Below are 13,413 nucleotides of genomic sequence, written 5' to 3' on the forward strand. Positions count from 1 at the left end.
GTAATTTACAAATCTGTTTAACTTTCTGGAGCCAGTTGATATATATAAAAAGTTTTTCCCTGGAATACCCCTTTAAAGTCAAAGAAAATACGCAGCACAATATGGCACGTGTGACCCTACCATTAGTGTTTAATGCAGTCTTACCTTTTGGCTGTCTACATTTACACCTGTACTACTGAAGTGCATGCACTGACTGACTGGTAGCACCTCCCTACAATACAGGGAGGTACTACATGTTCTGTATTACTCTTTACCTGTGCCAGGGTTAGCTGCTCCTTTGGACACAGGTAAGGGTGGCTACATTTTGCATGTATTGTACAGGACCCTGAAGAAGCTCCTGTCCTCTAAATAGACCAGTCTTTCCCAACCAGCGTGCCTCCAGCTGTTGCAAAACTACAACTCCCAGCATGCCTGGACAGCCTTTGGCCTCCCAGCATGCCTGGCCAACCAGCGTGCCTCCAGCTGTTACTACAACTTCCAGCATGCCTGGACAGCCTTTGGCTGACATAGACAGTGATTTAAAGCTTCTAGCAGCTCTTTCTTTCTTTTATATGTTAGGATTTGCTTTATCTATATTAGTTATCTACTTATTTGTCTTTAATCCTCACTTTTTTATATTTTTGGATGACGTTTTGGTGGCTTCAGAACCAATTACCAGGTTTGCATAGAGTTCTGGTCTCAACATACAATGGTTTCAACATACAATGGTCGTCCCGGAACCGATTAATATTGTAACTTGAGGGACCACCGTACAGAATAAGCATCCGAAAGGTATAGCTGCAATACATATTTAGACCACTTTTACACACTGTGCACAGTTATATGAGGTCATGTAATGTGACGGTTGAGCGTGAACAAAAAAAATGTCATTAGCAAGTTTATAGAGATTTTAAGATAAAACTAAATTGCACATGTAAAGAGGAACCTCAGTGACCTGCTGTCAGCTCCTCCACCTCCAGACAGTCAGCAACCTCTGATGCTGGAGCAGGAAGCCGATAGATTCATTTTTGGGCTCAAGGTGAACCCTGATCTTAAAGGCACCTCAATAACTTTGGACTGCATGTAGTGTTCTGCTTTATTGCTGACTGGAAGCATGAAGAGACAAGGTATGCACCATTCAGTTCTATTACGGATTATATCCTCATACTGTAGCATGCTGTAAATATTTCTCCCACTGTGTTTCCTAAAACCATTCTTAATGTATAGTGCATGCAGTACTACTACTATTACTACCAATAATACCACTACTATTACTACCAATAATACCACTACTATTACTACCAATAATACTACTACTATTACTACCAATAATACCACTACTATTACTACCAATAATACCACTACTATTACTACCAATAATACTACTACTATTACTACCAATACTACTACTACTATTACTACCAATACTACTACTACTCTTACTACCAATAATACTACTACTATTACTACCAATAATACCACTACTATTACTACCAATAATACCACTACTATTACTACCAATAATACTACTACTATTACTACCAATAATACCACTACTATTACTACCAATAATACCACTACTATTACTACCAATAATACTACTACTATTACTACCAATACTACTACTACTATTACTACCAATACTACTACTACTATTACTACCAATAATACTACTACTATTACTACCAATAATACTACTACTATTACTACCAATAATACTACTACTATTACTACCAATAATACTACTACTATTACTACCAATAATACTACTACTATTACTACCAATAATACCACTACTATTACTACCAATAATACTACTACTATTACTACCAATACTACTACTACTATTACTACCAATAATACTACTACTATTACTACCAATACTACTACTATTACTACCAATAATACCACTACTATTACTACCAATAATACCACTACTATTACTACCAATAATACTACTACTATTACTACCAATACTACTACTACTATTACTACCAATAATACTACTACTATTACTACCAATACTACTACTACTATTACTACCAATAATACTATTACTACCAATAATACTACTACTATTACTACCAATAATACTATTACTACCAATACTACTACTACTATTACTACCAATAATACTATTACTACCAATAATACTACTACTATTACTACCAATAATACTATTACTACCAATAATACTACTACTATTACTACCAATAATACTACTACTATTACTACCAATACTACTACTACTATTACTACCAATAATACTACTACTATTACTACCAATAATACTACTACTATTACTACAAATAATACTACTACTATTACTACCAATAATACTACTACTCTTACTACCAATAATACTACTACTATTACTACCAATAATACTACTACTATTACTACCAATAATACTACTACTCTTACTACCAATAATACTACTACTATTACTACCAATAATACCACTACTATTACTACCAATAATACCACTACTATTACTACCAATAATACCACTACTATTACTACCAATAATACCACTACTATTACTACCAATAATACCACTACTATTACTACCAATAATACCACTACTATTACTACCAATAATACTACTACTATTACTACCAATAATACTACTACTATTACTACCAATAATACTACTACTATTACTACCAATACTACTACTACTATTACTACCAATAATACTATTACTACCAATAATACTACTACTATTACTACCAATAATACTACTACTATTACTACCAATAATACTACTACTATTACTACCAATAATACTACTATTACTACCAATAATACTACTACGATTACTACCAATAATACTACTACTATTACTACCAATAATACCACTACTATTACTACCAATAATACTACTACTATTACTACCAATAATACTACTACTATTACTACCAATAATACTACTACTATTACTACTACTGAGAAGAAGAATGAGAGAAGGAATATATTTTATAAATACTTGGGCACATTTGCAAAAATAAATGGCTGGAATGATTTTGCTATTATTGTTTTTTTTTTTTAAACTGTAGAATAATATAAAATGGATAAAGAAATTGACATATTAAAAAGTGAGGAGAGTGAACTATGGGAAAACATTGAAGCCAACAGGAATATGCTCAGCCGCTACATCAATCCTGCAAAGTTAACTCCGTATTTACGGCAATGTAAGGTGATTGATGAGCAGGATGAGGAAGAAGTTCTCAACTCTGTGCTGTTGTTATCAAGGACCACCCGCTCAGGTAAGGTTTATTAACATTTATTCTTAACATAATGGCTAATATAACATTTTAGTATTATTATATTAGAAGACAAATTGTCTGTAAGTCAAATTATTTTAACACCATGTAGCTTAGAATGAAGACTCCCAGGCACAGACCACACAACAAGCTGACGACATGTTCAAGAACTGCCTTTTACTCACATTGTGGCATATTCTAGATGGTGCAAGATAATATTAGTTCACATCACAATGCACCACAATACTAAAATAGACCATACACACAAAACAAGAGATTAAATGTTAGATCAGTTTTCATTATCACTGGATGTTCCCCAAACAGAATGCAAGAGCCTTATTCCTCTCCTCCTTCTGAGCTTCTTCCAGAGTGGTGGTACTGCAGACGCACACTCCGACACACTCTTTGTTGTTTGTTGAGTAGCTGTCAACAGTATCACCGCTCTGGAGGGAACTGTAGGAAAACAAAAAGAAGAAAGGTGTAACTGCCGTATTTTTCGCCGTATAAGACGCACTTTTTCTTCCCCATAACTGGGGGGGGGGGGGGGAAGTTGGTGCGTCTTATACGGCGAATACCTGCGGCCATCAATGCCGGTGGGACCCGCCGCTAATACAGGACATCACCGATCGCGGTGATGCCCTGTATTAACCCTTCAGACGCGTCAATCAAAGCTGATCGCCACATCTGAAGCGAAAATAACACTAACCCGGCTGCTCATTCGGGCTGTTCGGGACCGCCGCGGTGTCCCGAGCAGCTTACAGGTCACCGGGAGGGACCTTACCTGCCTCCTCGGTGTCTGCTCCGTGCCGGGAACCCCTGCGCTCTCTTTTGACGTCATCACGTCGTCGCGCACGCCTTCATCCAATAGGAGCAGCGTGCGTAGCGGCGTGATGACGGCGACGGAGAGCGTGGATCCCGGGGAAGAAGAAGTCCGGAGCGACGGGGACACCCCGGGGATGCGGTGACAGCGATGGAGCGACATCCAGGGCAGCGGTGACGGGTCCAGAGTGGCGGAGACACGTGAGTACTACCTCCTATACCAGTAGTCTTCAACCTGCGGACCTCCAGATGTTGCAAAACTACAACTCCCAGCATGCCCGGACAGCCAACGGCTGTCCGGGCATGCTGGGAGTTGTAGTTTTGCAACATCTGGAGGTCCGCAGGTTGAAGACCAATTTTTGGTTCAGAATCTAATTTTTTTTAGATTTTGCACCTATAAATTAGGTGCGTCTTATACGCCGGTGCGTCCTATAGGGCGAAAAATACGGTATATACTGCGTATTAATGATTGGTTACCTTAGCTGAGTTTCCCCAGGGCTTCCTTATGGCACCAGGCAATGTATCCTACTTTATATGTTTCTTTTTGCAGGGCGGCTCCTGGATATACTTCATACAAAAGGACAACGAGGTTATGTTGTCTTCTTGGAAAGTCTAGAATTTTATTACCCTGAACTCTACAAGTTAGTAACAGGAAAAGAACCAACCAGAAGATTTTCCACAATAGTTGGTAAGTGAGAGATGTTAGTAATCTATTCATCCCAAGTCTTCAACTAGCCATACAAATTAGATAAATGTCAGTAAAACCTAGTTCAGCAGGATAATTCAACAATTTAATGTATATGGAGGCCTATGATCTCACTACTATTTAAGATAGGTTAGCTCATCAAGTCAGCCATATTTTTACAATAAAACTGGTCCAATCCAAAAAGTGGCTGTACCATATTCACCAGAGCAGGACTCACTCTATTTATAGATCTCTGGTCAAACTTATGAAAAAGGGTGTCTTGGGTAAATGTCTCACCTCAATGATGTCCTTATAACTTACAGCATATGAAAATAGTTTGTCTTATTAAAGGGTACCTCTCATCAAATAAACTTTTGATATATTTTAGATTAATGAATGTTGAATAACTTTCCAATAGCATGTTAATGAAAAATATGCTTCTTTCTATTGTATTTTTCCCGATCAGTCCTGTCAGCAAGCATTTCTGACTCATGCTGGAGTCCTAAACACTCAGAGCTGCCAGCCTGCTTTGTTCACAGCCAAACAGGCTGTGAACAAAGCAGGCTGGCAGCTCTGAGTGTTCTCCTTTGTGAACAAAGCAGACAGGCAGCTCATAGTGTTTAGGACTCCAGCATGAGTCTGAAATGCTTGCTGCCAGGACTGGTAGGGAGACCCCTAGTGGTCATTTCTTCAAAGTGGAAAATGAAATAGAAGGAAGCATATTTTTTAATAACATGCAATTGTAAAGTTATTCTGCATACATTAATCTATAATATATCAAAGGTTTTTTGATGAGAGGTACCCTTTAAGATAACCCCATTAATAGCACCTTAAAACTTTCTCATTGGGTAAATGAACTCTGACCATGTGGTCATCATGTATAAATAAGCCAGACTATCCTGCCTACCCAAATTAAGGATAATGAGTAAATAAAGGTCTGTAAGATCTGTCAACACCACCTAATCTTCTACTAGGTTTCCAGATAGTAAGAAATGTATTCCATGTGGGAGAGAATAAAACAGAATCGAATAAACAGTTAATACAAAGATGCCAGGCTAATAAATTAGGTTACATAAAGTCAATGTTAGTGAAATATATGAAGCTATAAATTAAATGTAGTAACAATCCCAACTCTTGTACTTTTTATTTAGTGGAAGAAGGACATGAAGCTCTCACACAGTTCCTCATGAATGAAGTCATAAAATTACAGCAACAGTTAAAGACGAAAGAAGTGCAAAAGATTGAACTGCTGGCTAACTCAAGACTTCTGGAGGATGAGCGGAAACAGTTAAAGCTGGTGAACCTAGAACTGATGGCCTTTCAGGATCGTTACAACAAAATGAAAGAAGAGCGAAACAACTGCAACGATGAGTTAATCAAAGTGAAGGATGAAAATTATACTATAGCGATGAGATATGCTCAGCTTAGTGAGGAGAAAAACATGGCTGTCATGAGAAGCCGGGACTTACAACTTGAGGTAAGTATACACTATTTATAAGCATTGCTCATGGATAGAAAGTGTTTTATTCTTAGAAACAATGACACACTAGTTGATGGGTTGCACTGAGTATCACAGCTTAGCCCCAATTGCTTGAGTCATTTTGTGTAATGTAGAAAGGAGAACTTAGGACAGTGGTAGTTGACTCATTGTCCATATTGAGTTACTTTTCTTTGAATTAGCATTGCACCATATAACACATAATGTTGATCTATCCTTTCCTTAAAGGGTTTATCCACATTAAGGGGATTTTAGTACATACCAGGCAGACAGTAATGGGCATGCTTAGGAAGGATCTGCGCTTGTCTTTAGGCTAAATGGCTATGTTGTGAGATTACCATAACACTGTGGCTAGCTTTTTGTGAACTGGTATTTCCTATTTTAGTTTTCTTTTTTTGATTACAAATCCCATAATTCCATTTCCTCCCTCCCACACATCAGCCACCCCACCCATTGAAACATAAATGAGCTGCATCCATTCAAAAGACCTGTGGTTTTCAATCAGGTTGCCTAAAGCTGTTGCATTAGTTGCAGATTGATCTCTCTCCCACCAAGTGATCCCTCCACCCATTGAAGCAGACAGGCTCCCTGTCATCAGCTGACTAGTGAGGTCAGGTCTTGGCCGCATTGCAACCTGGGAAAAATCTGAGACAACAGTCATTTTGTATGCTGGAAAGATAAATATTGGGGTGAAAATCACATAAGAATTGTGAGAAAACCGTCACACACAGGTACAATCCATGTCTAGAATTAGTGATTCACAGACTTCTCATTTAAGCTCCTTGTGGGAAATGCATTAAATGCTCTTTCTAGATTTAGTGAATCTGCCTCTAATATACATGGGCAGTGTATAAGAGAGGTTTCCCAGGATGAAACAGACTTTGCAGTTGAACAAGTAGTATTATACAGTGGCAGAAAATTCCAGGGCAGTTCTTAAAGAGGACCTGTGGCAAACACCTGAAAATTGATATTCTATTGTAATTAAATAGCTTAGTGGGCCCTGATCAAACACCTCATATATTTTCTTTATCCGCCCTTCCATTCCTGAGATATGAAAATATAAAAAATGTGGGTGAATTTCAGGTGATAAGCATCTTTATACAGTCAGGGATTGTGAATGTTGTACATTGAGGGGGTGTATGTACCTAATACACCCCCCCCCCTGACTGTATAATCCCACCCATCACCCATTCACTTCCATTATAAAGTTCACGCCCATCTGACTAATTCACTGAATTGTCAGACAATATATAAACCCTCATATCTCAGGAACAAAAGAGGGTATAAAGAATCTGTAAAAGGGGGCCTTAATCTTTAATTCTCTTTAAACTGGGGATTGGGAACTTAACCTCTATAGGAGTTCCCACAAAGTCATGCTACACCAAAGTGACTGTTGCAGCCGGCCCTTGGGTGCCATTATGGGTCTCCTTAAATCTACAATCTACCACAGCATAGCCTACCCCTCCCCATGCACCAGGACAGGGTTGATTCTGACCTCAGGACCTCAGGTGCAAGAATGCAATGTGCACATCGAAATATACTATGTGAAATACTTAGAGAAGGGCCTTTAAGCCCAAAGAACAGTCCAGCGCCTTTATATTGGGATACTTTGTCTCCTTTCAAGAACCCCCCAACAGTAACTTTAGATAATAGGGTGCTGTTGATAAGGTTGAGAAAAGACATAGGGGGAGATTTATCAAAACCTGTCCAGAGGAAAAGTTGCTGAGTTGCCCATAGCAACCAATCAGATCGCTTCTTTCATTTTTGAAAAGGCCTCTGTAAAATGAAAGAAGCAACTCAGCAACTTTTCCTCTGGACAGATTTTGATAAATCTCCCCCATAATCTTTCATAATTTTCCACCCAAATCCCTACTGGATGGATAATCACACCAAAACAATATATGTGGACACACCAACAGAAACAATACAGACAGAAGGAAAGACACAAGAATATCATAAGATGTAAATAAAGATTAACCCCCATCCACCCTTTCCAACCAACCCAACAATAAAAATCCCTCTCCTCATCCAGAAATGTTGTTCCACATCTTATAGTAAGGCCTCTTAATCCACCTGAAGTTTAAACTAAACTGGTTCCTATATTGATCAACTGCTTTTGATCGAGAGATTTATTCTGTTTTGCTATATTTAAAATCAGGAAGGGCAGTTTACTATTCAAAATATGTTTATTCAGCAGTGTAGAGCTTCTTAAACTCATATCTTTCTACCTTCTGTAATGTCCGTTTATTTGTGTTTTGCATTTTCTGCTTTGGGTCCTGTTCAGACATTGTTCTTGTCTGAACAGTTTCTGTGTTAATTCTCCCTGGTTTGGGAAGAGTTATTGCTTCCAGCCTATGGGGTCCCGGGTGGGGTTATTTAGACCATAGCTCTGCTGGAACTCGCGGCTGGTAATTGGACCTGCACTCTGACCATGTCTTGTTCATGATGCACTTTAGCTTTTGTCTGTCTGAGCACATTTATCCTGGGTTTTAACCATGGTTTGATATAGATTTTAGCTTGCATTGTTTTGGCACCTTTGTCAGGTTTTAGTATTCTGGTATTGTTCGTTCTGCCTTGTGTTTCCTTAGTCCATATTCACACTGCGTGTTTTGTCAGTCCTTTTTTTTACCTTATTTCATCCTGGATCTCCTAGGATAGAATTCTGCTCTTGATTTCCTGACCCATTTAGTGTTCTGACATTCAGTTAACCTGTTTATCCCCTGCATCTCCTGGTTTTGTCTGCTGTATACTTATCCTCATATCTAGTCTAGTTCATATATTTCTATCTGCCATTAATCTTGATCCTGGTTCTTGAACTGTATGTTACTATATCCTGCATGATTTTTCTGTTTGTTGGTTTTTGTATTCCTGTTATGTTCCTGACTTGTTCCCTGACTCTGTACAGTTATGTTTGTTTTGTTGAATTCCACGCCCATGAACTTTAGCACAAAAAAGGGACCAGCTCCCAGTTGTCGATCTGTCGTTTAGGGTGGATGGGCAGGTAGGCAGGGAGAGTGGTCTTAGGGACTGGTATAGGGCTCACTACTCCCTGCTGCCCCCGTTCATGACACCTTCTTTTTATTCAATGCAGATTGACCGTCTAAAGCATCATTTAAATAAAGTAGAGGAAGAGTGCAAACTGGAAAGAAACCAATCTCTTAAACTGAAAAATGATATCGAGAATCGACCTAAGAGGGAACAAATGATGGAACTTGAGCGTGAAAATGAAATGTTAAAGACAAAAATGCAAGAGTTTCAGTCATTACTTCAGGTAACAAGATATTAGCTCTAGAAAAATGAAAACATAAATGTTAATTTATATCTGATAGAACCATTAAATTTTAAGTGATAAGAGGGTCCATTGCTAGAGGTATACAGTAATACAATGTATAACGCTGAAGATAGATGACGTTTGGGTGCTTCACAGGGTGCATATTATGGCTGATCCTATGGTTGATCCAATTTTTATATAACACGCATTCTAAACGTGGCAAATTATCCCTTAGGGTAAGTTCACGCATGCTTATTTCTGCTGCAGATTTGCTGTAGCAGATTTTGCTACCCACTGAAATCAATGGGCAGCAAAATCTGCAGCACAAATATGCACGTGTAAACGTACCCTTACAGTATATACCTGATGACCCTGAACACAGGATCTTTAACCACTTAAGGACATAGGACATTCTCTAACGTCCTCACTACCTGTGCTTTAATGCCCAAGGACGTTAGAGAACGTCCTGTTGTATTTCCGGTCTCTGCCGCTTGCCGGGCAGAGATCGGAACTGGATGCCTGCTGAAATCCTTTAGCAGGCATCCAGGGCAAACGCTGAGGGGGGCCATGTAGGAAATCACCCTTGCGATCTGCGTCGATACCGGGCTGATCGGGTCTCTGGGACCCGATCGACCGGTAATTTCGCATGATCCCGGCTGTCACAGACAGCCAGGACCATGCTGAAGACTAGGAGCGAGGTGGCAAGCCTGCCACCTCCTCCGATCCCCTGCGATCCGTCGGTTAACTAACCGACCAATCGCAAGGGGGGGGGGGCAGATACTTCCTCCCGCCCTGCCCGGCCCCTTGAAGTCCGGAGAGGACGGGAGGAAGACCGGAGGATGCGGCGGGGGACGGGGGAGTGCTGGGGACCGGCCCCGGTACTTACCTCGTCCCTGAAGACCCGGATCCCGGCGTGAAGGTGGCGGCAGCGGCGACAGGTGAGTTGATCTTGAGCCGCGGTCGGGCCCTTTACAGCAATGCACGTCGCCGTAAAGCGACATGCATTGCTGTATTGGGACCCTGTAAACTACAACTCCCAGCATGCCCAGACAGCCCTTGGCATCTGGGCATGCTGGGAGCTGCAGTTTTGCAACATCTGGAGGTCCACAGTTTTGGGACCACTGTGCCCTTCAAGATGTTGCAAAACTACACATCCTCAGCATGCCCTTACTGTCCAGGCATGCTGGGAGTTGTAGTTCTGTAACATCTGGCCCTTCAGATGTTGCAGAACTACAACTCCCAGCATGTCTGGACAGTTTTGGCATACTAGGAGTTGTAGTTTTGCAACATCTGGAAGGGCACAGATTGGGAACCACTGTATTAGTGGTCTGCCAACTGTAGTCCTCCAGATGTTGCAAAACTACAACTCCAAGCATGCTGGGAGTTGTAGTTCGGCAACATCTGGCTTTAAAGATGTTGCTGAACTACTACTCCCAGCATGCCTGAGAATGCTGAGAGTTGTGGTTTTGCAACAACTGGAGGCCCACTGGTTGGGAAACATTGTCTGTTTCCTAACTCAGTGTTTCCCAACCCGTGTGCCTCCAGCTGTTGCAAAACTATAACTACCAGCATGCACTGATAAACTGTGCATGCTGGGAGTTGTAGTTTTGCAACAGCTGGAGGTCCCTCCCTGTGAATGTACAGGGTACATTCACATGGGCAGGGGGCTTACAGTGAGTATCAGGCTGCAAGTTTGCAATGCAGCAAATTTTGCGCGGCAGCTCAAACTCGCAGCGGGAAACTCGCTGTAATCCCCCGCCCGTGTGACTGTACCCTAAAAACACTACACTACACTACACTACCACAAAATAAAATAAAAAGTAAAAAAACACTACATATACACATACCCCTACACAGCCCCCCTCCCCTCCCCAATAAAAATGAAAAACGTCTGGTACGCCACTGTTTCCAAAATGGAGCCTCCAGCTGTTGCAGAGCAACAACTCCCAGTATTGCCGGACAGCCGTTGACTGTCCAAGCATGCTGGGAGTTTTGCAACAGCTGGAGGCACCCTGTTTGGGAATCACTGGCATAGAATACCCCTATGTCCACCCCTATGCAAATCCCTAATTCAGGCCTCAAATGCGCATGGCGCTCTCACTTTGGAGCCCTGTCGTATTTCAGGGCAACAGTTTAGGGCCACATATGGGGTATCGCCGTACTCAGAAGAAATTGCCTAACAAATTTTGGGGGGCTTTTTCTCCTTTAACCCCTTATGAAAAGGTGAAGTTGGGGTCTACAACAGCATGTTAGTGTAAAAAAATACATTTTTTACACTAACATGCTGGTGTTGCCCTATACTGTTCATTTTGACAAGAGGTAAAGGGGAAAAAAGCCCCCCAAAATTTGCAATGCAACTTCTCCCGACTACGGAGATACCCCATAAGTGGGCGCAAAGTGCTCTGGGGTCGCACAACAAGGCCCAGAAGGGAGAGTGCACCATGTACATTTGAGGTGATTTGCACAGGGGTGGCTGATTGTTACAGCGGTTTTGACAAACGCAAAAAAAAAAACACATGTGACGCCATTTCGGAAACTACACCCCTCACGGAATGTAATGAGGGGTGCAGTGAGAATTTACACCCCACTGGTGTCTGACAGAGCTTTGGAACAGTGGACTGTGCAAATTAAACATTTTGTACAGCCCACTGTTCCAAAGTTCTGACAGACACCAGTGAGGGGTAAATGCTCACTGTACCCCTTGTTACGTTCCTCAAGGGGTCTAGTTTCCAAAATGGTATGCCATGTGGGGGTTATTTTGCATCCTGGCACCATAGGGGATTCCTAAATGCGACATGCCCCCCGAGCAAAATTTGCTCTCCAAAAGCCAAATTATTTTGCTGTCCTGGCACCATAGGGGCTTCCTAAATGCAACATGCCCCCCAAAAACCATTTCAGAAAAACGTACTCTCCAAAATCCCCTTGTCGCTCCTTCCCTTCTGAGCCCTCTAATGCGCCCGCCGAACACTTTACATGGAAACATGAGGTATGTGCTTACTTGAGAGAAATTGGGCTACAAATATAAGTATAAATATTCTCCTTCTACCCCTTGTAAAAATAAAAAAAATTGGGTCTACAATAACATGAGAGTGTAAAAAATGAAGATTGTGAATTTTCTCCTTCACTTTGCTGCTATTCCTGTGAAACACCTAAAGGATTAAAACGCTGACTGAATGTCATTTTGAATACTTTGGGGGGTGCAGTTTTTATAATGGGGTCATTTGTGGGGTATTTCTAATATGAAGACCCTTCAAATCCACTTCAAACCTGAACTGGTCCCTGAAAAATAGTGAGTTTGAAAATTTTGTGAAAAATTGGAAAATTGCTGCTGAACTTTGAAGCCCTCTGGTGTCTTCCAAAAGTAAAATCACGTCAATTTTATGATGCAAACATAAAGTGGACATATTGAATTTGTGAATAAAATTTTTTTTTATTTGGAATATCCATTTTCCTTACAAGCAGAGAGCTTCAAAGTTAGAAAAATGCAAAATTTTAAATTTTTTCATCAAATTTTGGAATTTTTCACTGAGAAACGATGCAAGTATCGACAAAATTTTACCAATAACATAAAGTAGAATATGTCATGAAAAAACAATCTCGGAATCAGAATGATAGGTAAAAGCATCCCAGAGTTATTAATGTTTAAAGTGACAGTGGTCAGATGTTCAAAAAACGCTCCGGTCTTAAGGTGTAAAATGGCCTGGTCCTTAAGGGGTTAATATCTATCTGCAGTCATTATTGTGTTTAAGTTCACAAACATGTCATTAGAAATAATTCTCAGAAATAATTAAAGTAATACTAATTAATAATTATTAAAGTGCTCCGTTTGAACCACATGCCATGCACTTTATTTAAGGCATGTATATTTCATTAAATTATTATGCTTCCTTAGTTT

General features: G+C 40.3%; 1 protein-coding gene across 7 annotated transcripts in view; it reads left to right on the forward strand.

Annotated features, from left to right (window-relative positions):
- The window catches only part of CARD11 (caspase recruitment domain family member 11), a 100,140-nt gene that overhangs the window by 34,933 nt on the left and 51,794 nt on the right, over nt 1-13,413 (forward strand). For 6 of the 7 annotated variants that reach the window (XM_056534339.1, XM_056534342.1, XM_056534340.1 and 3 more), the window contains 4 exons: nt 3,039-3,248; nt 4,615-4,752; nt 5,901-6,226; nt 9,339-9,518. In XM_056534339.1, coding sequence (XP_056390314.1) covers nt 3,050-3,248; nt 4,615-4,752; nt 5,901-6,226; nt 9,339-9,518 — 843 coding nt within the window. In that variant the 5' untranslated portion in view covers nt 3,039-3,049. Of the gene's footprint in view, nt 1-680; nt 772-3,038; nt 3,249-4,614; nt 4,753-5,900; nt 6,227-9,338; nt 9,519-13,413 lie in introns of those variants that run through there. The other variant, XM_056534343.1, reaches the window with a different exon arrangement.

This window comes from Hyla sarda, chromosome 8 (assembly GCF_029499605.1).
Source record: "Hyla sarda isolate aHylSar1 chromosome 8, aHylSar1.hap1, whole genome shotgun sequence".
Classification (NCBI taxonomy): Eukaryota; Metazoa; Chordata; class Amphibia; order Anura; family Hylidae; genus Hyla; species Hyla sarda.